Here is a 24,965-nt window from a genome sequence, read left to right as displayed (position 1 = left end):
TGTACTTTACCAATGTAATCGGAGAGATTCACAGTCTTGGCTTTTATTAGTAATCCTTCTTCCACTAGTTCTCTGTACAGAGAATCGATGGTCCTATGGACAAGAGACATCACTCAGAAATTCTAGGGAACTGTAAGTAAAAGCTCAGTCAAAGTTCAATAACTGAACTAGCTTCAGAGTTATTTACGCTTCCTCAGCTTTATAAATGTATTTTGTAGCTCAGAAGTAAAGGTGATTAGCTCCATCAGTATGAAATCACTAAGTACAGTTTTCTGGGTTATGGCAAGGAATCTCTTTTATTACCTCACACCAATTCCATTACCCATTTCCAGGTGATGCAAGATCAGTTATGACTTGTGTAATAGACTCATTCATTAATATCAATTACTGGGAAATTATTTTTAAATTACATAATAATAGCAATCCTAACACTACTATACCTATTCACTTAGCTCTCCAATTAGTAGTAATTCATTAATTCTTCATGGAATTTATTCTGTTTGCAATAGACAGCCTCATCTCATCAGGAGCACACTGGGAATGACTCCATGGGAGCAACCAGTGGTCCATCTACCGCAGTGTCAGGGTGATGCTGGCCAAAAAGAAGGACTGGGGGAAAAACATACAGTGGAAACCACGGCATAATTTCTCCAGTGGAATGGTTTCTTCCTACCTCCATCAGGGGCTGGAAATAGCTCCCAGCAATTGAGGACTTAATACGCTTACATTTGTATCCAGTTTTCTAGCGGTGTGGATGTTCTCCTTCGTCTCCCTTTTGGAGTTTTATCTAAATATTAATTTCAATGACATTTTTGGCACTGGGTTCTACAGATTGAAGCTGCTTCAAGAATTACAGAAAACGAATAAGCCTGTTGGAAATTCTTCTCACACTGTTAGTGTGTAAACAATATTGATTTTAACCCTTCTAGGTCTTTCACTGTTTGTGCTCTTTTCACATCCTTTCCCTTCAATATCTGAGCTTTTTTGTCTTTGTCGCCTATCTTAATTGGGACATTCTGGTATTGCTACAATAAAAATATTTAATAGTAACTCTCAGCTGCCTTAATAAAACCATATATATATAATTTGAGGTCTGCAGCCCTTTTCCATTTCAGCTGGGACGTTTTATGTTTATGCAGTGTCAGTGGCACAATTAATATAGGAGTTGGAATAAGGAAATACAAAATTGAACACACCTTCAACAACGTTGATTTTGCCACTCTGGCTCTTGCTTTCAGTCTCAGTGATTTTTATGTTGGAGTATGCATCATAAAACAAGTAGAGTGTAGAATGGGACTAACCTGACAGTTCTGTTGGGAGCATGACTTCTACTTTTCCTGTCTTATTATTTTTACTGTGCAAGCTTAATGATGCATGCCCTGAGTCTCCTCCAAGTAAGTGTGATGTGATCATTCTGTTGACTAAAGCCTCCTCTGCCCCCCTCCACCGTGTCAAAAATGAGATGAACCTGAGCTTTTCTTGGTTATTTCTGAAACCCTTCCTCCTTCCCTGCTCAGCAGGGAAGAGCAAAGCATTGGAGCCAAAACGCCACAAACTCTGATTAAAAGCCAGCTACTAAAAAGCTTGTGTTCTTAAATGGCTGTATGTTGTATTAAGTTTATGAGAAGCAGGTATGTGCAAGAGTAATTTTAAAAGCACAGAATATATGCATACTTATTGGACTTTGGCACTGTTCTTGTAAGAGAGGCCGTGCTCCGTTATAATCCATGACACTTTTATTTTAAATATTTGCTTGGAGAGGTTTTTTATTTCTAAGCAGGTAAAGAGATCATTGACTGATTGTGTAGTGCTAGCACCCAAATGATCTAGTCCAGGTCTTGCTGTGCATGTCTTGTACAAATGGATTTGTGGGGTGAATCCCATGTGCTTCCTCCTGCAGTGACTGAGTGTGCTCGTCTTCATGCTGCTCTCCAGCCCTGCTCTCTTAGGAGCTGGGTCTGCTCCTGCCCTGCTGCTGAGTCAGCAGGTCCCAGCGGCGATATCTCTGTGTAGGTGTCTGTATTATGTGCACAGGTGAAAAATGGCCGGATTATCAGTGAATGCATCACGAGCTCGCTGAAAATGTAATGTCGAAAGAAGAAATCCTCTCGAATCCTCCAAATAAAATAAGGGTGCTTAAAAGAGCAAGGATACACAAATTGCCAGGTCTGCCAGAACTCTTATTGATAAATAAGACTGATTTATGACATGTACATTTTACCTAAGATGCGAAGGGTGATTTATAGAGTACAGGGGCCTGTCTGCAGCCTCCCTTATCAGGCTTCAGTTGGGATGGAAAATCTGACAGTCAACAAAGCTGCCAGGTGCTTCTGCACCTGCAGCGAGGATGGGAGAGAGGCAAACAGGGCCAATATCCTGCCTCAATGTTACATGTGCTTAGCTTTGCATGCTGGAATTAACCTGACTGAAGTTAACGGAGAATTGGCTCTAGTGGTGTGGTGTTGCAGAATGGGGATCTTAATTTGTATGCGTTGGTGAAGATGGGGAAAAACAAGGTCTGGGCTGTGTAGCATTAAAGCAGTGTTTTGTTGCCCTGTTATTTGTGGTGCTGCAAAGCCATTAGTCAGGGAGGGGCAGGGGGAAGGTTGTAGCGTTCACTGGGAATGCAAAAAAGGTTTTAGCCACAGTGTACGTGCTTCTAGTTTATGAAAGATTTTTTTTTTTGGTCATCTAAGCTTTTTATGGATGTTTATAGCCGTTAATAAAAAGGTTTTATTTATTGTAAGGCTTCTGATGCTGGTAAGCATAGCAATGTTGCGATGCTCCTCGTGTAATTAAAAACTAAAAGGGTTGACAGCATATCTAATGCAAAGAGGATGCAGTCTCTCTTTGTCTGAATCTCAGGTAAACAGGTCCTCTCTTTACCTGTCAGGAGTTAGATCTTCCTCCATTTCAGGTATCTTTTTCCTCATGGTCATCTTTTTTTTCTGAGGACCACAAAAACAGGCTGGAATTAGTGACATTAATACAGAGCTATAGACATATTTGAATGTACTGAAGCAAAGCGAGGGGCCAGAACAGCAAATGTTTCGGCGTTTGAATGTGGCCCTTGTTACTGAAGGAACCCAAAAGGAAAAATTATATCCTTGACTGCCCGGAGGGAAGGAAGTCACGTCCCCGTTTATAAAAGCACCGGAGATGTTCCCATTTATAAGTGGCCCAGCAAGGCACAGGAGGGGCGAAGCACCCTGGGCTGAGGAGCTGTGTCCAACCTATGAACCTCACGCAGATCCCGTGGCGGGTGCTCCTGAACTGGACTCTGCGTGCAGTAACCTGGTGGCTGTTGCTTCCTTCTGAGATATAGCTGCTCGGAGAGCCTGTATACCTCCCCTGCATCTGCCCCCTCCCTGCTGAGTGCCCAGAGCACCGTACTTCAGAGCAATCGGTCCCGTTCCTTCCAGCAGAGGTTGCATACAAAAGAATCTCAGGGTCACTTGCCCCAAGAGAAAACTCTTTTTCCTTTTTGGAGCACGACTCTGTGGTTGAGTGGGTATGGCCCTTTCCCAAGAGGGAAGAAGGAAGGAAAAGGGTGTGGGGTCCAAGTAGCTGCTCCAGAGACTGTTTGTGCGCTTTTTTTTTTTTTACATTGGGGTAAAATATATAAGCAGCTTCCCTGAGGGTCATGCAGGGTGCTTACAGCTGGACCAGGACCTGACACCAACCCTCTTGAGTATCTGGCTAGCTTCCTAACCATTAGACATCCTTCTGCCTTCTCCTTCCCAATGCCTCAGGGAAGAAGCTTGAAGAGGTCAGAAAAACATGACCTGCTCTTCTCTTGATATTTTCACCACACTTCCACTATGGGAAGATCTTGACTTGTCTGACTAGTTTCTTTACATAGTGCAAAAAACCTATGGAAAGTATAAATAAGATGTGAATCAGTAATGTCAAGCCCCTCCATTAATGACAGCTCACAAGCCATAAATATGGTTGGGGATAATTAGTAGTGAAGAGGGCATCATTAATCCATGGTAGTGCCCACCAGTGGTGTCCATACTTAAGTTCTGCAAAGCACTTTAGAATTACTTCAGTGGAACTGTTTACACAGTGACATTTGTGCACCACGGGATTTCTTCAAGGACTTACATTTAAGCATGTGCTTAAATGCTTAGTTGATCAAGACAGCTTATTCTTTCCAAAAGTTTATGTTCACTTTCCTGGGAATACAGTGGCTTACTTTATTTTATTTTTTTTTTTCATAGTGAATACTTCTGCAGAGCTCTAGAGACTATGTTGTTGAGTTAAAAAAATCCTATCCAATTACCTGGAAAATGCTGCTTTTTTTTTTTTTTCCCTAGAATGGATCAGCAATGTTCAGAAATATATCAATTGTAAGTCTTCAAGGACAGTCACAATGTAAATAACCTGTGGTTCAATCACCTGTTACTGTTTACAATGCCACAAAGACAATCTTGATGAAAATGTAAATTATACCCAGAACTATATGGATAAGCTAACTAGGAAAAGGTGATGGTTTTTAAATTTTGGATTAGAACAATGCAAACAACTCTATCTGCAGAACTACACCTCGGGTTTCTTTACATAAATAAGCTTGGCAGCAAATACTCATTAGAATGTGCCAGTGGGGTTTTGCTTTAAAGAAAAGGCATAGGAAGAACAAAGCATATGCCATGCTGTTTTAACAACTGAGGAAATATTGAGACTGTCAGCGGTTTATTTCTGGTGTTCCTCCAGCTTTGTCTCTTTAACCTTTCTTCCCACAAGCTAGAAATTACATGTCATGGAGTCTGACTGGGAAGAAAAGCTCATTTCTACCTATGTAAAGACACTAAGCATATGTTGAATTTATTGGCCAACTGGTATTGTCCTCAAGGCAGCTTCACCAATAAAGTAACTCAAGAGCAAAACAAAAATGAACTATGCAGGGGAAAAATGTGTTTTCCTAATTAACATCAGCATTTATGGGAAATTTGGCAAACACTGAGATGTGATAAGGGGAAATATGAACTGTAGACAATGGCTTTCCTCCAAAATGTCTTATTGGGAACTGCTTTTATTTAGAAAATGATAATGTTTAATGAATGTGAACATGCTCATCATTTATAATGGAAATCTCCTTGTTTTTATCTCTGAAATGTCAGTCTAGCTTCTGTGTAGCCATCCATTTACTTGGTTATTTTCTGCTTTGATAAGTCACATGTAGTGAACTGCATTAGTTATTAGTTGGTGGATGACAGGAGACTGTCTTCTGTGCTCAGTGTGGTATCTTGTCTTACTGTGTGGGCTCATGAAAATGTTTTGAGTAGCTCAGAGGTTGCTGCAGGCAAACACAGACCTGATTTCAGACCAGATTCCAGAGCAGACAGTCTCTGGCACCAGAAGGGAGAGGGTAGCCAAAATGTCGCGTTGAGGGAACTGTTCCACGTCGGAACTGTAGGATCTGTGTCCCTCTTTGGCTGTGATCATAAAGTCCTGCTGCCATCAGCTGTCCGCAGCTACTGCCACCAAGTATGCGGAGAAGTCACGAGAGGAAAGGACCCTAGTGGTTTAAGGGAAATGACAGTGTATAAGCAGCAGTCTACGAAGTGTTTGAGCGGATCCCTTAGATCACGTGCGATGCTTGGATGGGAGGCTGAACAAGTGCAGATTTGTACCGTGTGTGCATCTGCTCTGGATTGAGAAGTCTTTTCTGGCAATGCCAAGATATAGAGAGCAGCTTCTGATACTTGTACCGAAAAAGTCCTTAGACAAAGATGTTTCCACTGATTATTAAGCCCTTGCTAAACGAGGGGCTCTGATTTGTGGTTCCTGTTGGATTTAGCTCCAGCACCCCAAGAGGTTACAGCCCCCACAGCTGGCGGAGAGCTCTGGGTGCTAATCTCCATCAGCTACAGAAAACCCAAGGGGGATTGTGAATCATTGTCCTCGCACCTAGCCTTTCCTCAATTCTGACCCAGCCTGTCTTCTGGCCTTCTTCACTAAGGCTTTGTTCTTATCAAGTCTTTAGACTGATGTCAATATTCTTGTCGTAGCCATTGCTGTAAGTTAACCTCTCGTGGCTTTCTTTGCCTCTGCTCGGCTGCATCAAAAAGGGATATCTAAAGCTGGGTTGAGATGCTAGCAAGGCCTATTTCAGAAGCAACTTTTACACACTTAGGTTCCCATGTCTCCTCTTTCTGTTTTTTTTTCTGAAGTCTGCCCGTGCCTTTTGTGTATGTGTGGGTGTGTTCACTTACAATGGGTTGCTTTACCTGCAGTTGGATCGGAAGCAAATCCTTAGGGGAGCAGAGCAGGAAAAGCAGCACAATAGGCTTGATAAAAAGCACTCTGATAAGCACTCGAATGTAACTTCCAGGTCAGTAAACTGCAGAGCTGATCTGTCAGCTCTTACTTTGGGTGCGAAGCCAGGTCTGCAGTGGTGTATTTGCAGATTCCCAACAGAAAAGCCCTTGGGTGCTCAGCCCTCTGAGTACCATGGTTGGGTACATGGCATCCATCTAGAAGAAACACTTCTAAAGCTGGCGGGTTGTGTGGAGCCACCCAAATCAGAAGCTTGGGTTGTCAGCAGAAAGGGGTGGACTCTGAAGAACAACATTTCACTAAGAAAAGTTTGCACTGGCACGAAGATGCTACCAACTCTTTAGAAATCTTATACTTTGGAAAATGCTAGCCCTTTCTCTTTCACTTCAGGTGCTTTATAACAGACTCCTCTAGCTAGGCTGGGTGGGGACTTGGACCTTCTGACATTTCTTTGCCAGCCTTCCTAGACATCGATGACCTGTCCCTCCCTAGGAGGCAATCTCCCTTCAAATCTTTCCTCGGCCTGCCTTTACAGAAGTGCTTACAATACCAGCTTGCTCAAACACGGCTGGGCAGATGACAAGCTGCCACTGTGCATAGTGAAGAAAAATGCTATTTGCAGCAGAGCTGAACCACACCCCTTTGTTTCTGTTGTATCCTCATCCCATCTTCTGTGTCAGTCATCAGATCAGGAGCTACGTGGAGCAATCGGAGTCCAGCACGGCGTGTCTCCTAACGCCGGGTACTTGTGCTCTATACGCTGTCAATGCTGGACTGTAAGGACAAATAATAGTGGGACAGTCTGTGGGGTGAGATGCTTCCAGTACCGATACAGGCGTATAAGATCTGTGCTTTAAATGATAGTGGTGTGGCTTGTTGCATACTAGGTGCGATCTAATTAGGTATTTCCAAACCAGCCTAATGATCTGGAGGCCCATTTATAATGAGAAAAGCAATTTGTCCTTCCACCCAAAATGATTCTTCTACAAGGGTGGCAAATGGGCTTTTTATCTCAGGGGCAGTAAGAGCAATTCTTGATAGGGTAAGAGTCAGCTTTTAGCATTAAGTGGTATTTGAAGGTTTGGGAGCCAGTGATAAAGTTCAGCCTAGAAAGTACAGTGCACAGAAATAAAGGAGTGGCCGACACATATGCCTGGAGCTGTTAATTTTGTTTATCTAAGACCTGAGCCATCTGAAACACCAACTGGGAGGGAGCAATTAGCTTCCTTATGCTTTCCCTTTAGAGTCCAATTCCAAAACATCCTTGCTGAATTCCCCACAAAAGGGACTTCCAAACAGAATTTCAAACTCAAATTATTTCCTGTGGATCAGGAAGATATTTTTTTTTTTAATATGGATTTGTCAGAATCTTTTTCAGTTGCAGAAACTATTTATCCTAAGGTGTGCTTGAAAAGGCAGAGGATATCTATCCTGTACGCCCTTGGGTAGCGACTGTTCCCAGGAAACAAAAAAAGCCGTAGTTCTACTGTAGTGTCTTCCTGCAAAGAAAGTAGAAGAAACCTCTTCTTACAACAGCGGGGATGGCTAAATGTGGCACCGTGAAGTTGGGGTAACCACCCCTAGACAGAAGAAAACTCCGCTTTTAAGGGTTTACTTAAAGAAATTACCCTTGCTGCCCATTCCCCACTGACAGAGTGCAGAAAAAGATTTGTATTCTCTGAAGAATGTTGAATCCTTAGAATGCTTTTATTTGCAGAATATCCCTTTTGGGAGGAAAAAGAAAGTTTTACATCCGTGCTCCAGACATGTTGACGGCTACAATGAGAATCCAAACCCACTGTTATTTCACATCACATAGTTGAGGGGGGAGACACATGGGACTCAGAATGTGGTAACACACACCTTGAAAATCTAGAGGATTTTTGCTGAATAACAAATTAATAAGCTGCTTCCAAAACTTTCCAGCTCATATTACTCTTGTTATACAGGCCAGATTTTCATAAAGCAGATCTGAAGTCTGTGCGCACAGGTATGCACACAGTGTGTGGGTTTATGGACTGAGATATTTATGCAAATACAAATTAGAAAAAGGCTTTTCCAATGCTGATTAGACATTTCAAATAGTTTTGCTCAGGGAAGATGTGTTTTGACTAAAGCTGGATACCTCCTTCCATTCCCCACCCCTAAAATAGAACTGATTTTTTTTTTTTCCAGAGAAAATCTTTAGTTTTATTTAATTAGTACTTCTTTTCCCCTCTTCTCCCCTCCCTTGTTCTCTCAGGCTACTGGCACAACTTGGGAAAACAAAAGTTAAATAACCTCTCCCCACCCAAACCCCTTCCAACACTATATTGAAGTCATAAACCCAACCCTAACCTAAAGCTTTATAATTCCAATGTGAGGTTTTGAAGCAGTTTTGACCAGCTGATCTAAGTGCATCTGCCCATGACAACTTTGGGAAGATTGTTGCAATATTTTGTCTGTATATCTTCAGCCTCCCTATTTTTGAAACAGATTTAGCAATCCAGTTGGTATCAGTTTTCAGAGTTGTTCCAGTCTTGCGTTATTAAATTGCCCCTGCACCTTTGTCAGGTGAAAGAGCATTTTTAAAGGTAAATTCAGTAGAAGTACTGCAACTGCAAGTATTTGCATGCTAAAGGGATTAGAGAAATGAAGTACAACATGAGATTAGAGTTGGCTATTTGCCCTGAGGATTTTAAGTGGATATGCTGACGGAATGGTAGGGTCTGTAAGCTTTGAGTTATTTTGCACTGACATGATCTATAGTTTAAATGCTTGGGTAAGGAATTCAGGGAACCGCGAGCTGTGGAATTCTGCATATGGTAATGCTGTGAAACTAGATGTGAACATGACATGTGCTGTGTTTCAGTGGGTAACACGCATTAAAATAACGTACGTCTTTAACCTATTTTACATGCTTAAGTAAACTTGGCTTACTTGTGAGTTCCCAAACCCTTCAACAGTAAGTAGTACCATAGTTAAACAATGTGTACCTGCCTGTATGTCATCTATGTGTTGTTACAGATAACTGAAAGGTTACACCAAGACTTTCAAAGTGAATTTTTTTTGGTGTACAGTTTTGAAACACATTAACCAGTCCTTATTTAGAAGGAAAACAGCCAGCATCTGGAAAACTTACTGGCACCCAGATCCATGCCTTCCTTGGGAAGACTGTATTAATCTGAACCTGTCACCTTAAAGAGAGGGACTGTTTGGATTTTCCTGTTTGACTGGATTAGAGGATTTCAAGAGGGTGTGTATCCCTCTTGAAAATCATTACAAGGATAGATCAGATTTAACTCTGGAATAGTTCAACTTGTCCTTAGCAATATTTATAAAGGTTAAAGAATAATAATAGCTACAGGAAAAGGCCCTGAAAAAAGCCACAGGTGAATAGATTTTTAAATGCTTCTGACTTAAGATTCAGTAAATATTTAGAGTAGGCATTTTGATGTTGGTATCTGTGAGACTAGGGCTTGCACTGAATATTACTGTATCTGGGCAGAGAGCTGATATTTACCCTGAATTCTCCTAACTTGCTGTCTTACCTTTTCACTTCTTCTTCCTTTTTTCTGTTTGCCACTCTTCTCTCCATCCACAGCCAGTTTGAGATTCTCCAGTTTCTGTTGCATCAATTCATCAACCTATCCAGACAAACACAGCTGAATCTTTCTAAGTCTTCTGTTCTGCCACCACACCTCAGAGGTGTTCAGCTAAACAAGCGTTAAAGCAAAGAAGAGATAGTAGGGACTCTGGAAGGAGGCAAGGTCTATGCCAGGGCCAGTTCTTACGGCTGTAGAGAAACGTACACAGGCAATGCACATTATTACTGTCCTCTTACGATTGTAAGCACACCTGCACTCTGATCTCTTCCTCCACTTCTTCCCGTTTCTCTTCTTTGATCAGCTCCAGGTCATGATCCTGGAGAAAATCCCATCCCTCGTCTCTGTTCTGCCAAACGGCTGTTATCCAAAAGAAAGAAAAAAGGGGAAAGAAGTTACAGAGCTATTGGTTTCTCCAACTGCTTCTGGAGGCAAAAAATAGGTAGTTGTAGGCAGCTTTTATTAAATTATTAGCTGTATGAAAGTAACAGACTCTAGGGACCCTTACCAAGTTCAGAGCCCTGTTGTGCTAGGATCTGTAAATCTTGGGGTTAACTTTTTTTTTTTGCCTCGGGCTGTAAATTGGTATCAGATTTCAGGAGGATAATGGGATATGGAGGCTGTCATTTTCTAGTTGTAAAGCTGAATGCCTGGAGCGTTGTTCATCTTCAAGAGCAGGTAGTGTAGAGTCGGCCGAACCATATCATGCCCGACGTTGGCATTCTTCTTCTCTGCTTAACAGCATCGTGCTTAAATCTTTACCATGAAGAAGTCACAAAGACGGCTCTCTAAGCATGCCCTCTATGCATGTCTCTTGGCTGGCATAACGCAGGCTTGGGGACCAAAGGAAGGTGTTTAATTTAAACCAGGAAGTTTTCCCTGTTCTCTCCTGCTCAGTTATCTAATGCTAAGTTAAAGCTCCTGCAACCTTGCGAGTTAGCCTTTGTAGTAATTCACACGAGGCTGAAATATGGGCCAGGAGCACTGGAATCTGCATACAAGCCTGCACGGAGAACATGGAAATGGGAACGTGAGGGGACAGCGAGTCTGACGGAGCAATAACCTGCATCCGATCCACAAGTGACATATGGCCACACAGAGTTTTAACTATGGCTGGGGAGTTTTAAGCTTTGATGCAGTGATTGAGAGGCAGTTGAAATCTTTTCCAAAAAGAGACAAGGCCCACCTGATACAGCACCTTTATTTCAGTGTTGTGCAAAGGGCAAGTAATAAGGAGGCCAAATGCCAGGAAGAAAGCAAGCTTGTGCAAACTGATGATCAAAAAAACCCCTGTTTATGATAAAGTAGCTAATGATCCTGAGGTGCAGCTCTTTATTTTTGTTGAGGCAAACAGCAATTTGCTCTTTAGAAAGAAAACTAAATGAAGTCCGGCAAGCTCGGTGCATATCTGAATTCTCCGCTATTAGCAAAAGGTACCTTTTTTAAAAAAAATGGAAACACCTCTCTTCTTTCTCTGCTTTTTGAGCTAATTTAAAGGAGGACAATTAATATATTTTATTTCCTTGCATTTTAAGCCCTGATAGTATCTTTATAAATGACAGCTAATCTCCAGCAGTATGTGCTAATTCAATTTCCAGGTGATTTAAAATGACAGCTTTCCACTCTAAGACATAGGCTCCTTTACGAATCTGTTTTGTCCAGGGTACTCTTTCCTGTACCCACTGCCACTTCTAAGGCACTATAAATTCAGGAAGGTTTTCACAGTACCCATAGGAGATCATTCAAGTTTTAGTCCAGTTAATATAATGCTGGCTGCTATTTCCATCCCCTACGAATTTTCAGAGTCCAATTACGTGCAGAGTATTTGTGGCTTTACACGTAGGGAACAGTTTTTGCAGGTGAGTAGTCTTAATTTCGTAACTGAAAACGGTAGAGATGGAGAAGAACAGTAGAATTTTGGTAATGAGGAAAGAAACTCAAAAGTGTAGACGCTAATTTCTTTAAATTACTTGCGGGTCATCAGATGGCATGACAGGTGTCACGTAATATTTCAAGAGGGAAAGCTGATTTGCCCTGATTAAAACGTACCTCCTCCAGGGTTGCCAGCCTGGAATGTCAGCCTTGGGGAAAGAGGATATTGCATGGGAGTTATGTGAATTTTAAAACACTTTCCTGACTGGGTCAACAGGTTGCAAGTGCTATGTTTTCACAGGAGTACTAGGTTTTAGATATTTATTTTTCATAGACGGTTCCATAGATTTTTATTCTGTTTTTTTCCATCATTGTTTATTGTCATTTTGTAAATTTATTAGTGGTTAATAGCCACTACAGGCAAACCAGTGACAGTCCCCACAGCTGAGGCAGCTGCCTCTGATATTACCTGGCAACGAGTTCTCCAAGTGCTATATTAGCCACTAGGTTAGAGGTCCCTAATTTTAGAAAAGAGATCAGTAACTCATAGGTGTTAGATGCTATGTTTTTCTTTTATAGATCAACAAAATGTTTCAAAGTTATTTTTAAAGTAAGGTCAGGAGGCTAAGGATGTTGTGTTTTTACTGGCTGGTCAAAAGAGCCTGGTATTTTGTTACAGACAGGGTCATCCAGCTACAGGAGCTATTTTTGTGTGCGTGTGTGTATGCAGTGCAATTTATATCACCTCTTCTAAAATAGTGCATGCTTATCTTTGGATGATTTTATATGCATACAGCCCAGTCCACTAACGTGACTGCTAACATCACCATCTCAGCAGTATTAGTTTTCACTCTGCAGACTAGTAGGTAATTCCAATATCCCTGAATTTCAGAGAACAGCTTGTGACTAAGAACTGAAATATATGTATCTGAAGCCTGAAGCTTTTCTTAAAATGACTACTTTCAACCTCCTGGCAAAAGGATTGGAATCTTTTGATGCCTGGTTAAAAATACGCAGTGTCACCACACCTTAAAGTTTGGGCCATGGGGTGTTTGGGTTGAACTCAAAAATCCTCTGCAACACCGAGCAAGTCAAATATCAAAACTGGCCATCTGTATAATGGGGGAAATAGCACGTTGCTGCCTCACAGTACAGGGTACTGCAAAAATCAGACCCGGGAAGACAGAGGTAATGATTCAGACTGCTTACACTTGCTCCACATAAACTCTTGCAATTCCAATGTAAAAGTAGATGTCACGCAAACACTGGCTGCCTCCAACAACAGTACATAAAATAAATGTTTTAGATAGGGCTTGGCAAAGGTAGTTAGCAACCAGCAAAACTGCCAAATACAGTTTTAGAAGAATAAAAGTCTTTGTGAATTCCAGTGAGGTTTGGGTAGTAGTTCTAGCTTGGTAGAGGGGGGACAAAATTGGGGTGGAAAAAATCTGTAACTGAAATGCTTAGATCTCTGAAAACTGATCTACATCTTTTAAAATATTTAAGTAACCTAAGAACAAAGCAACTAGTTTCAGGGGATGGGAAGACTTTCTTAATTGTAAGTGGTTGGGGGGGGGGGGGACGGGGGACAAAAGAAAAATGTTTGTTTGGTCACCTATCATTTAGGTAAACTTTAGACACACTCATAAGGGTCTTTAAATGATTCTATTGTAGGCATCTGATATAAACCTTCCTTAATCAAACCCCCGTATTTCAGTGATGTTTTCCAGATTTATGCACTAATAGATTTGAACTTCTGTGCAAATTGTGATAGTAACTGAGCTATTTTCTACATAAGAATAAAAATAGTTCCCACTGTAGAAAGAACAAACTCAAAATTTTTTTCTTTCTTCTTCTTCTAAACAATTCTGCTACTGAAACAAAAGCAGGCTAAAATAAAAAATACAAGAAACTGCTTACACTGTTCTGGTCAGAAGTTGTTTTAGATTTGATGCTGGAGGCCTTGAAAAAAGGAACCTTATCTATGGCCACCTAAAAGTAGAATTATTCTGAACAACCACCATACAGTATTGTGATAGTGCCCTGCAATAAAAAGCACTAAGTGCTTGTGAATGAGGCAGGGGACTGTGCTGCATGGAGGAATTAACAGCTGTTTACTAAAAATAAATATGGTGTTGAATAGACTTGGTTCACTAGGAGGAAAAGAAAAAACTATGAACACCTGAAGCTTAACTGCACAGCTATAGACTCTTACTGTGCATAAGACAGAACTGCAGCTATTCTTTGAAGCTTGCAAGAGAGCTCTTTCTGCTCTGAGGATTTCTGGTTGTGCTCTGTGCAGAAAATGGTTCATTCTTACGTGCCTTTTAGAGCTAGGGGAGTAGCTGTCAGCTCTGGCAGGATGGGCTGGAGATGAGCATCGGTGTTTAACTCTGAATGCCAGGCTGGAGTCTTTATCTGCCACAAAAGGATGCTGCCCGTGCCTGACCTACCTGAGCATATTATTGCAGTGTACCTGCAAGTGCTGCCAGTACATAATGGGGAGACGGAGGTACTCACACTGTGACTGGTTTTAGGCACTCGATTCAGGTGCCTGAATAGGAATAGAGGCTCCACAGACACTTAATAGGCTGCTGAGTTGCCCTTGGGAGGCCTTGTGAGGTATACAGGAACACAATACGCCCAATTCAGCACTCATCTTCATGCAAAAAGTTAGCATGAGTAACCCCAAAATGTTATATACTTCAGAGCTCAAAGCAGGTATCTTGTTAGGAACGGCAGTACTGGTGTTCGGATACAGTTTGGGTGACAAACATGTGCCACATCCTCTCATAACCCCCCTGACCTGTCATTACTTGAGAGAGAGTGTTGAAATCCGGGAATCTCTATTCCCATGAAACTAATCTATTGACTTCTGTGGTGTTTTTATTCCTAACAGTGGTATGCACTGCCATGTTGGGAAGCACTGTTTAAAGCCCCTGGGCTGAGGTTACAGCCAAACAAGTTTTCTACAACCTGGAGGAGAGTTATTTGCACAAATACAAGGAGTTTGTGAATTTGCAGTTCAGCATTGTATTGAAGCCTGTTTGACTGCAAAGCCTCAGCAGGGGATCCAAGAAGCACTGTGGGAGCACTGGAAAGCATAGCTACCACATCACCTACTCATCAGCAGAGCGCTGGATGAGCATATTGCCAAGCCTACGTAGCAATGCAAAACCCTCCTGCCCTCTTTTTGATACTTCCCAACAGGTAGGGCCTCTACACTGCTCCTTCGTTGCTCTTGCCTTGTTGGATGCGAAACGCTGGTCTTGCTATTGCCGGTTTTGGGTTGCAAAGTGCCATTTCGTCCTGAGTGCATAGAAAGGCACAGGTAACGTTCTTGGCCAGTTAAGGAAAGAAGCATAGATGAATTTGATCCTTATCCAAAACTCCCGCTGACTTCAGTGGGGTTCTGATGTAGCATTCAAGAGTAGAGTCTGGGACGAGCTCCTCTTTAGCCATAAAATTGCCTTATGTGTAAGAAAATCCTAACTGTTAGAAGTCAGAGGTCAGGCAAAACTGTACTGATGTATATTTAGCAACTAAGTTGTACACTCCTTTCTGGCCAGCTCAAATCAGGCAGAAAACCTGATGCCAGTAATTTGTCAACAGGAGGGAATAATGGAGATTTTTTCATACGAGGAATTTTAGCAAGCCAGTAACTCTGCAGAGTGGGGAGCAGAAAAGAAATTTTTACTAATTGTTTGAGAATAGAATCTGTATGAAATATAGCAAAAATAACCCCCAAAAGCTTTGATCAGGCACACTTTTGCAACGAAAGACTTCCATTTGGCTCATCTGACCTTTGGAGTCCTATTGTGCTGTTCACTTATAGTTTATGGGGCAGGTGCTCCTTTGCATTTCGGGCAAGTGCATGACTTCTGTGCTCGCTTCCAGGCCCAGCACAAGTCATTGCTAACTCATTTGGGTATCTGGGGCACACACTGAAGACAAGTGTTTAAGAGAGAGACAAAGGCATCAAGTGTAGAGGAGAGGATAGAAGAGAGATGGAGAAGAGTAAGATGTCCTTTTGTAAAAACCATTTTTTAAATTTGAAAAAAACAAACAAACAAACAAACAAACCAAAACACCCCTACTTTTGGATGCTTTCTCAAAGTGAAAAAACCAGCCAGTCTCCTAGCTATTAGTTTGTTGCACACATTGAATGAAGCAAGTATATTCATAGTCCAGCAGCATTTCTCATGCCCTTGCTTGAAAAGATGATCCTCCTATTAAAACATGTAATAAGAAATAAATTGATGAGCTGTAGATGTGCAGGTGAATGAATCCATGGACACTTTCCATGAATGAGAGGAAGACAGGATAAAGGGTTACAGGAACATGAAAACGTCGATGCTGAAGCCTGATGTACAGTATAGTGCTTTTGAATTATTTGCTGTTCAGGTGTCATTTTTGTTGCCCTCAGAAAATCCAAGAAAGCCCCTGAGTGTACATCAAAGCATTTGGTTCCAGTTTGGCTGCTTTTGCTCATGTAGAAATGTACCTTCCTGTATGATTATCTTGATGATTTTGAGAGACTCCTACGAAGACCTGAGGTACTGAAAAACTCCCTTCCTAAATACCTTTTTAATCTCATGTCCTCGTTTCTATAATGTTCCATAGTTTGGGCAGTTGCACTGTTTGACCTTATAGGAATGACATTCAGATTAAGCTGAACTAGAAGAACATTCCAGCTGTAATTGTTATCTTTTTCTACTGACCTTTGTATTGACTGTTTCCTTCCTCCATTATTGAAAGGAAATTACTGGGAGCCATTTTCCAGCCCTCCTCTTCTTCCTAGGTTGGGGGGGGTGGGGTGAAAAGAAAAATCAGAATATTAATATGTAGAAAGATTTGTTTTAATTTGAGGAATAAGATGCTGTTGTCTCATCAATGAAAATCTTCCCAGCGGGCTCTAAGGAAGTTTTATCCCCTTGAGTGAAGAGCGGGGGGTGTCTGTTCATCAGTTGACCTACTGAGGTCACAAGAATTACACTTAGGCTTGCCTGAACATGTAGTATAGGTAGGAGACGTGCAGCACGTAAATGAAATTACCTTGCTATTTTTTCAGTTACTCTTATTGTAGGGCTGCTCCCTCCCCCTGAAAAGGAATTCCCAACTTGTGGGTAATTCAAAACTGTTGAGACCTCATTTTAATCTGTAATCAGAAAGAAAAATAGTGATCTTGGTGTATCTTGCAAAACAAAATATTTTGTTTCAACTTTATCAAAACATTTTGACGTTTTCCTGTCTTAAAGTAAATGACATTGACATGTTCCTGAAATAGTTTAACTTCATTGAACCAGTATTTGTGGCAGAAAAAACTTGTCAGAACATTATGAAAGTTTCTTCATGTTGTATCAGTTACAAGTCCTCAAAATGTTCTAAGGTAATAGTTACTAGTGGGAAAATCAGGTCACTGTTTGGGGAGGAGGTGAACGTGGATTTATGCAAGACAACACAAGTTTTATCAGGCTTTGCTAACCAATGTGCAGTCTGTAACCCACTGGTTACCAGTAATATATAAAGTGCAGCTCCTGGAATAACTAAAATGAAACAACCCCCCTAAATATGCCTCTGTAATTAGGTGCCATTGCATACCTGCTATCGGCAGATACGGTTGTGGCCAGGTCATGTGAATTATTAAATATCTGTTTTTAATTAAAGTGTTATTACAGTAATTAAAGTTTGGGCCCAGAAGGACATGTAAAACCTAAATACATTTATCACTTCTACCCTAAGCTCTGTAAATACATTTGAAAGAGATTCAGGAGTTTCTTGAGTAAAGAACCATTGATCTTGATCAAGAACCATTTGGGTAAAGTATAAGCAAGAGTTTGAGGATTTGACACCCAGAGCTCTAATTCCCAGTGTTACTCTGATGTACTCTCAATTTTTGCAGGGTATGACATTTTGAGATTCATCCTTGGATCTTTTTCAGTAGGCTGAATACATTCCTTTTAACATTCTCCCATGACACTTTATAGAAAACCATTAAATCATGGTGTTCTGAGAGGAAATACTGATAATTGCTAACTATTAAAAAAAAAAAAAAGAAAAAAACAAACCAACCCAAAAACCCCCAACCAAACCCACCCCAGAACAGCCTAAAACCAGGCTATTCATTTTTAGCCTCTTAATAGCTTAGGACACGTTAACGACGCATTAACGTTTCTCTTATTGTTACAGATAAGCCGATAAATCATTTCAGTTACTAGCTTCAATGATTTTATACACTGATGTAAATAATATTGTTGTGTCAGTTTCATTGATTTTAATCAAAACCACCATGTGTCTAAAGAGCAGTTGCAGAATGCTGTTCTGTATTCCCTCTTGCTTCTATTAACAGCAGAAGAGTCAATGTAACATAAAGAACTTCTCTTCCTTTGAAGTCAGTTGATGTATTTTTCTATGTTCAGTTGATTGATTCCATGCTTGTTCTGTGTTAAGCGTGCTAAGGCACATTGAACCAACAATATACGTTTCAATCTAAGCAGAGATATGGAAATAACAGTTTGAATATACTTCTGAAGCTTTCCAAAGCCTAGCCCACACTAGGTGATTCTCATTCAACAGCAGGGAAAATTTTGAATTGACTCCATTGTGCACTTTTGCTATGGAGATTTTGCTAATGGCTTTCACTAAGGACAAAACGTGTCTCACTGTTAAACTTTTCTGGATGAAATCTAGGGATGCACAGCCTTGCTCAGGTTCAGACAGGTTGCAGAACATTACTGGGCGAAGCAGTCCAGAGTGGTCTGACATGTGTTCTGCTATTGAAAAGAGGGATCATACGGTGCTGAAGTTGTGTGTTTTTTTTTTTTCCTTAGGTGCCCAGTGGGAAATCAAATCAGCACCTTACAGAGAAAAGAAAACAAAGTTACTTTGATATCAAATACGCCTTTTTAAAGATTGCTATCAGGCTTTTCAGAAATATTTAAATTTCCTTCTGGGATCAAACTCTTGTTTTCTTTAAGAACTGAAGTTAGGAGCAGGGCTTTTTTCTGCCTGCACCACTATGACTTATAGCCTACACTTATTTTAATAAGAGTCCTGCTGTTAGAACTTTTCCAAATACTTCTCAACTGGTCTTAGATACTATTTTTTCCCCCTGTCAGTATTATAACCTTGGAGAGAATGTTCCCTTTGTTCTTTCTCAATGAACCATAGAGAACCTGATATAATGGCTCAGAATTTTACTTGACAGGACTTGTGATGGCTGAAGAGATGAGAACGACATCAAGTTATAAAGCCCCAGAGCTCTGCATTGGTATTTCACCCCATTTCAAAACAACCTTGTGGAGGCTGTGAGGGGATTGAGATTAATTTTTGGTATTGTTGGTTCTTATCTAGTGAAATGTGCACAACCGACAAGGAATCAAATTTATCCTGCGAAAGTCAGGCTTTTAAGCAGATGAGTGAGCTGCTATTCAGTTCCAGAAGTTTCGGTTGGGTTGGGCATTGTCAGCATGCCTGAACACTAATGTCTCGCTCTGACTTAGACTGAAGTGTCTGGAACAGCCTTCTCCATTGCCTGGGCGAGACCAGAGGCATCACAGGAGCTTGTTCTGGGCCGGCTGAGTTGGGAAGGAGCAAGGGCAAAGCCAAACCCAAACAAGGGCAAAGCCAAACTCAAACCCAAACAAGGGCAAAGCCAAACCCAAACAAGGGCAAACCCAAACAAGGGCAAAGCCATTAGAGGACACCCTCGTGAATGCTCCCCAAAGGAACTGGTCTGTCTGAGATGCTACGGGGTTCTGTAACTGTGAATGACAACGGTCTTTAAAGTCTCTAATTTCTAAAGCTTTCCTAAGCTATTGCCTTCGTACTTGTACTCTTATCTGATCTTTCCCATAGAGTTCTGCAGTCTGTGTGCTGATTTAAGGGGTTACACCATGAAGCGGTCCCACAGAGCTGAACTCAGCACTAGTACAAGTCACCAGAAGTCTTATGGACAGCAAAAAAGTTGGTATCGGTATTATTTGGCTTAGGTCTGCAGGCATTACACTTTCTCCTCTGTTGCTCCCCGAGGTTGGCTTTGCTCTGCCACTAAGATACAGTGAGGTGGTACCAGGAATCACCTTCCACTGCTTGTAGCGTTATGCCTTCACTAATGGTGTGACAGTGCACCCTGGGATAGCGTCACCCTGAAGACATGTGTGACTGGAACTTAAAAAATCTCCTGTTTGCACAGGAGCAGCCAGTACCCTTCCTAGCTGGCAATGCAACATCAGGCTTAAAGAGCTTGGAAAACACGTTTATGTATACTGCTCCTTCAGCCTGCTGTGCACCTTCATTTACGAAGGGAAAAAAACACCCCAAAACCCCCAAACTTTGTTTTGTATGACCCAAATAGCATCTTTGCTGGTTGAAAACGCCATCTAAATTACAAGTTAACACTTAGATATCTACCTCGCAACTAGATAGACTGATGCTTCCTAAGTTCATGTAGTTTAGGTTCCTGGCTAGCTGTTATGAGAGCTTTGGCTAGATTAATGGATGTTGTCCAAGAAAAACATCTTTTGTTGTTATATGGTTGTTCTAGGGTTAGGACTTTAAAATTAATTTGTGTAAAACTTGCAGTTAAGAGTAAGCTTTGCCCCAGAAAACTCACCCTTCTCCTCCACATACTTGGTGAGAGATTAATGACCCTTATTAAAAAAATATATATTGTTTCAACTTTGTTTATATGACAAAGTAAATGAGAAACAAAAGTTGCTGCTTCAGCAAAAGCCTACAATTTTTGTTGCATAGCTCGCTTTTGAAGGTGCCCTCTGGTCACTGCATTGGTTCACAGGTGTTTTCTTCAGTGAAGCGGCTCCTGAAATAATTTGGAAGCATACCTTCTGTGAAACCAGACCTTAGTATAATCAAAGATTTCAGGGAGTATATCATATGTTAAGCGGTGTCCACTGTGACCTGAAGCAAAAATGAGTTCATACCCTAAGAATGTGGACTGAAAATGCATGACTGCTATTTACAGGCTTACAAAAGATGCAGCTGGCCTATAGGGAACTGTACTTATAAATTAGTTTGAAATGCATGCAAGCTTTGATCTGACTGAGACTTACAAGGTTCTTGGGGTGGCAGTAACAACTTCTCTGTACCCAACACTAAAAGTGGAAATGCTTGGTTAGATAGCTGGGCACCACTTTGTTATCTGCACACACACACAAAAAAGCAACAGTGCTTTGAAAAGTGCAGGCACACTGCCTTGGCAACAACGTCAAAGCCATAAGGTGTATTTTTCCCCTCATCTGTGTCTCTGGCAGACTGTACCTACACCAGCTCTTCCCACTGAGCTGTGTCATGGCTGTGCAAATGGCCATTATTAAAATAGCAGAGGTAAAATTCAGCTCCTCGGAACCATCAAGGTGACTGAAAGGCTGAGAGGGATTGGCCTCAGCCAGTTCCTCTGTCTTCTGAACCCAAGCCCGAAGCCTTGGTGACCAGCCTGATGTAAATTAATAGCCTCTGCCCGCACAGGGCTGAATAGGCAGGACTTTGGCTCTGTTTTCATAAACTAACTGTTTTTACTGCAGGAAGACTTACTTTCTTTCCAGTTTTCTGTGGTTTTTTTCCTTTCACTTTTTCCTTCTCTTCTTTTTCTTTTTTCCCCTTTTGGGCTTTTTTCTGCAAAGCCATCTCCTCTTTGGCAGCCAGTTCTGCAGCGACCTGAAAGAGACAGAAAGGAACGTGAAGAGCTGGTCAAATATTTTCACGTGCAAAGTGTGTTAGACATGTGCTGTAAGAGTTATGAACCAGTGTGTATTTTTCCTCCTTCGCTTTCAGCTTTCCAATACTGGGGAAACACAGTACCCAATACACGTTGCTTGGTAGCCCTCTATGAATTCCAGAGTGGCTGACCATTACAGAGAAGTCCTTTTAATTTATGCTGAGGACACTCCCACCTGCAAACTTTAGCACAGATGCTGACTATCCCAATATATCATTGGGAAAGAGGCGATTTCTATGTCCCAAACCGCGAGGGCTTTTATGGAGTAAGACCAATTCCTGAAACCACCCAGAAGCACAATATCCTAATGACATACAACTTAAAGTTCCCTCTGGACTTGGACTCAGATTACGAATTTGTCTTAGCATTTCTAAGGCAGATTGATTTTTACAGAGATGGATTTTGAGAGACTGCCCTGAGGCATGTCTAATTTCAATATGTGGCTAAAGACTGAAATCGTTCTAAGTGAGTGAGAGAGATTGGATAGAGATATTGTGACAAACTCTGACAGATATACATGGATAGCCCAGCATCTTTATCCCTGCAAGCTAGTAGCAGCTGATAACTGGGTACAGCCACATCATTTTCCATAACTTTAGTTCCTGGCCATTTATGCTTTATTATCTGAAAAAGGCGGAGGGTGAAATTTGCTGCTTCTACTGTTCTCTTGTTCCCAGGCGCCTTTCATTGTGTTCTTTTGTAAGGTCATCTACTGATGAGTGTAAATCAGAAAATCTGTGCCCATTGAAGTTTATTAATGGACCATTAATATTGGCAGTACCGTGAAAGAGCAGAAAATAAAACATTTTCAATTGTAGGATGCTTCCTGTAACAGTAAAAATATTTGTTTTCTAAAGAATGCCTTTTAATGCATTGAAGATTGGACAGTGGAAGGGGAATGACGAAAAGGGCTATACTTTGCAGCCAGTGAAATTTCATTAGTGGATTTCCCCAAGCACTTCAGTATCTTACATTTAATTAAATATGGTAATTTAAACCCCAAGCACGGTTCAGTCATATCTTGCGGTGATAAGCAGTGAAGCATTTCATTCCCTGGGATAGATTAACAGATTGACTAGAGTTCAAAATAGGTTTTTAGTGTCCCAGCAGGCCTGTTGTATCCAAAACCAACAGAGCTACTCGAAGTCTATCCTTTACTGTAGCGCTAGTACCCTGCCAGAAATCCAACCTTGCCACCTCCACCCTCTGCTCTGACTGCCTACCAAAGGGTAACCGTAACCGTTTCCGGCATCTCGGGGGTGGGTTTATCCAGCAGGATACCTGTAAGCACACATGCGATTGACAAAAGGTTTTAATTTTAAGCAGTGTTCTTTGAGTCCTACTGGTGATGTTTTAAGTATATCCAGACTCTGATTGGAATGATTTACTTTCATGTTTTTATACAGATGAACGATACTGAAAGGGGTTATATAGAGTTTCTGTTCTCATGAACCTGCTATAAGGGGACTGAATTGTTGAACTGTCCTTATCCGTCTGTCTTGCCTTCATCAGTTTTGTAAGGTGGCAAAAAAAAAAGTTTACTATTTTCAGAACAGCAGTATGAGCTGTAGTTCAAGACTTAGCACCAACTGCTCATATAAAGAGCAGAGAAAAAAAAATGGTGCTTGCAGTTAGCACTGAGTGAAATGTACAGTAACACAAGAAGCCAAGTCTAGAAACATGCACAGGGACTGCAGGCGGAGGCTGCATACATCCAAGTAACACCTGTACGGTCTCTCTCCTGGATGCCTTGGCAAACATGTATGTAGTCTGAGATGCCAAGTAGTTTTGGTGAAATGCTCCAAAGCCACGCAGCCGGCAACACTGTCAGCGTGCGGAGCCGGACTGTTCTGAAGTGGCTCTCTGCTTCCCAAAAGAGAACGACAGAGCAAATACAACTTTTCCTTTTCTGTGTCAGATGCACCTTCTCCTCTATACTCCTTTGGTGCAGCTTCTCCAGCTCTGCTTTCACCTCTGCGCTAAGCAGCTCCGTAATTGCAGAGGACTGGGAGCTGGGGTGAAGCTGGCTGTGTATCTAACCTTGAATGGTTTGTACTCTTCCGTACAGAACAATTTCCCCTCAAGCTACAAGAAGATGCCTGAAGAATCTGACAAAAGAAGAGTAAAGAAAGGGAAGGGCAAGCAAAGGTTAGTTTGAGATACTAAGCAATTCACGCACATTATAATACAATTTTTTCCCCTGAAGAAAACTTCACAGTGGAAATAAAAGCAGATGTCTTCCTAAATTATTTTAGACTGCCCTTTTCTTTGCTAGGTTGCCTCCTTTTGAAATGATGCTGAAAGCACTTAGAAAACTCTTAATATTGGGGAAGAGAATGGGCATCAGTAAGAACAGATGAATTTTAGTCTCCTTTTTTTCTAGTCTTGCTGTAGGACTCCTGTCATGCTAGCGATGACTCTTCTCCAGTAACGTCTTCTTCCAAGGCTGAAAATACATTTTCCTCTAAACTGATATCCCACAAAAGTAAAATCGACTTTTCTATTCATACGTCAGTTTAAGTGTGTTTCCAAACTCTTGCAGTGCAAATCGCCTTTTTTGGGAAAGAGAGGGGCACTAAAACAGAGTGCGGCCTGTGAATGGAAATGCCTGATGTTGGTTTATGAGCCAAGTATATGAAAACCCCCAGCTGCCAGTAGGACTCACTCATGGTCTGTGTTCCTCAGCCATAGAAAGCTTGGTATTGGCTCAGGCAAGCTGATACTTGTGGTAAATGTTCTTCCTCAAGAACAAGCCTTTCCCTCGTCCCTCAAAAGAAGATCTTACTTGAACTTCTTGTCTTTGCTAGTGTTGTGGGCATAAATGAAACGCAGGGATAGAGTGAGTTTGGGACTTCTGGATCTCCAGCTGTGGAGGGTGAGAAACAGCCTCAGAGCCTTGTAATTCTGGCTCTAAAACAATTTTGAACAGAAATGCTTTATATGCACATAGCCTAGTGTTTCTGGAAAGAAAATGTGCTCTCTTTGAGTATTAACTCTACAGGAAGAAGCTATTTTGAAATCTAAGACAAAAAAAAAAAAAGGTTTCTTCAAGAAAACAGGACTGTTTGAGATGGGAAGAGATGCCAGCCCCATGTCCCAGAGTAGCGTGCCAAACATCGGACCGTCCATTTGCATCACTTGTACGTAACATGCAGTATGCTGTGAACGTGCTTCTCCCCATCCTGCCCTCCTAGTTTGAGGACATGTAATTACAACTCCTTCATGGGCTGATTATTTCTGTAAGGTGATACTATTTTTTGTCAGTTGGAGGAGATGTTCTTTTCATCATGGTGGGCCTGGGACTCTGTCCCATCAAGCTAGCTGAGGGCCAGTGTTCTGGATTTGTTCCCTCTCACAGGCAAATCCATTTGTGTAGCTTTTAATAATACAGTCTTCTCCTGGCAAGGCATTTTTGAGTGCTGTTTACTTTTGGGTGTGCACCTGCAAGCCAAGTTTAAGCTGTTAAAAACAACCCCAGTGATCTGTTTCTT

General features: G+C 41.4%; 1 protein-coding gene across 1 annotated transcript in view; it reads right to left on the bottom strand.

Annotated features, from left to right (window-relative positions):
- IQCA1 (IQ motif containing with AAA domain 1) overlaps positions 1-24,965 on the bottom strand; it is a 110,077-nt gene that overhangs the window by 28,053 nt on the left and 57,059 nt on the right. Inside the window, exons 8-13 of the mRNA XM_072875236.1 lie at positions 21,287-21,413; positions 16,460-16,531; positions 10,120-10,226; positions 9,813-9,908; positions 2,887-2,948; positions 11-93 (exon numbers count right to left, since the gene is read on the bottom strand). Of these exons, the coding sequence (XP_072731337.1) occupies positions 11-93; positions 2,887-2,948; positions 9,813-9,908; positions 10,120-10,226; positions 16,460-16,531; positions 21,287-21,413 (547 nt within the window). The remainder of the gene's footprint in view (positions 1-10; positions 94-2,886; positions 2,949-9,812; positions 9,909-10,119; positions 10,227-16,459; positions 16,532-21,286; positions 21,414-24,965) is intronic.

Source organism: Ciconia boyciana, chromosome 10 (genome assembly GCF_034638445.1).
Source record: "Ciconia boyciana chromosome 10, ASM3463844v1, whole genome shotgun sequence".
NCBI classification, from domain to species: domain Eukaryota; kingdom Metazoa; phylum Chordata; class Aves; order Ciconiiformes; family Ciconiidae; genus Ciconia; species Ciconia boyciana.
Note: the sequence above shows the minus strand (reverse complement) of the source record. Positions and strands in the feature narration are given on the sequence as shown.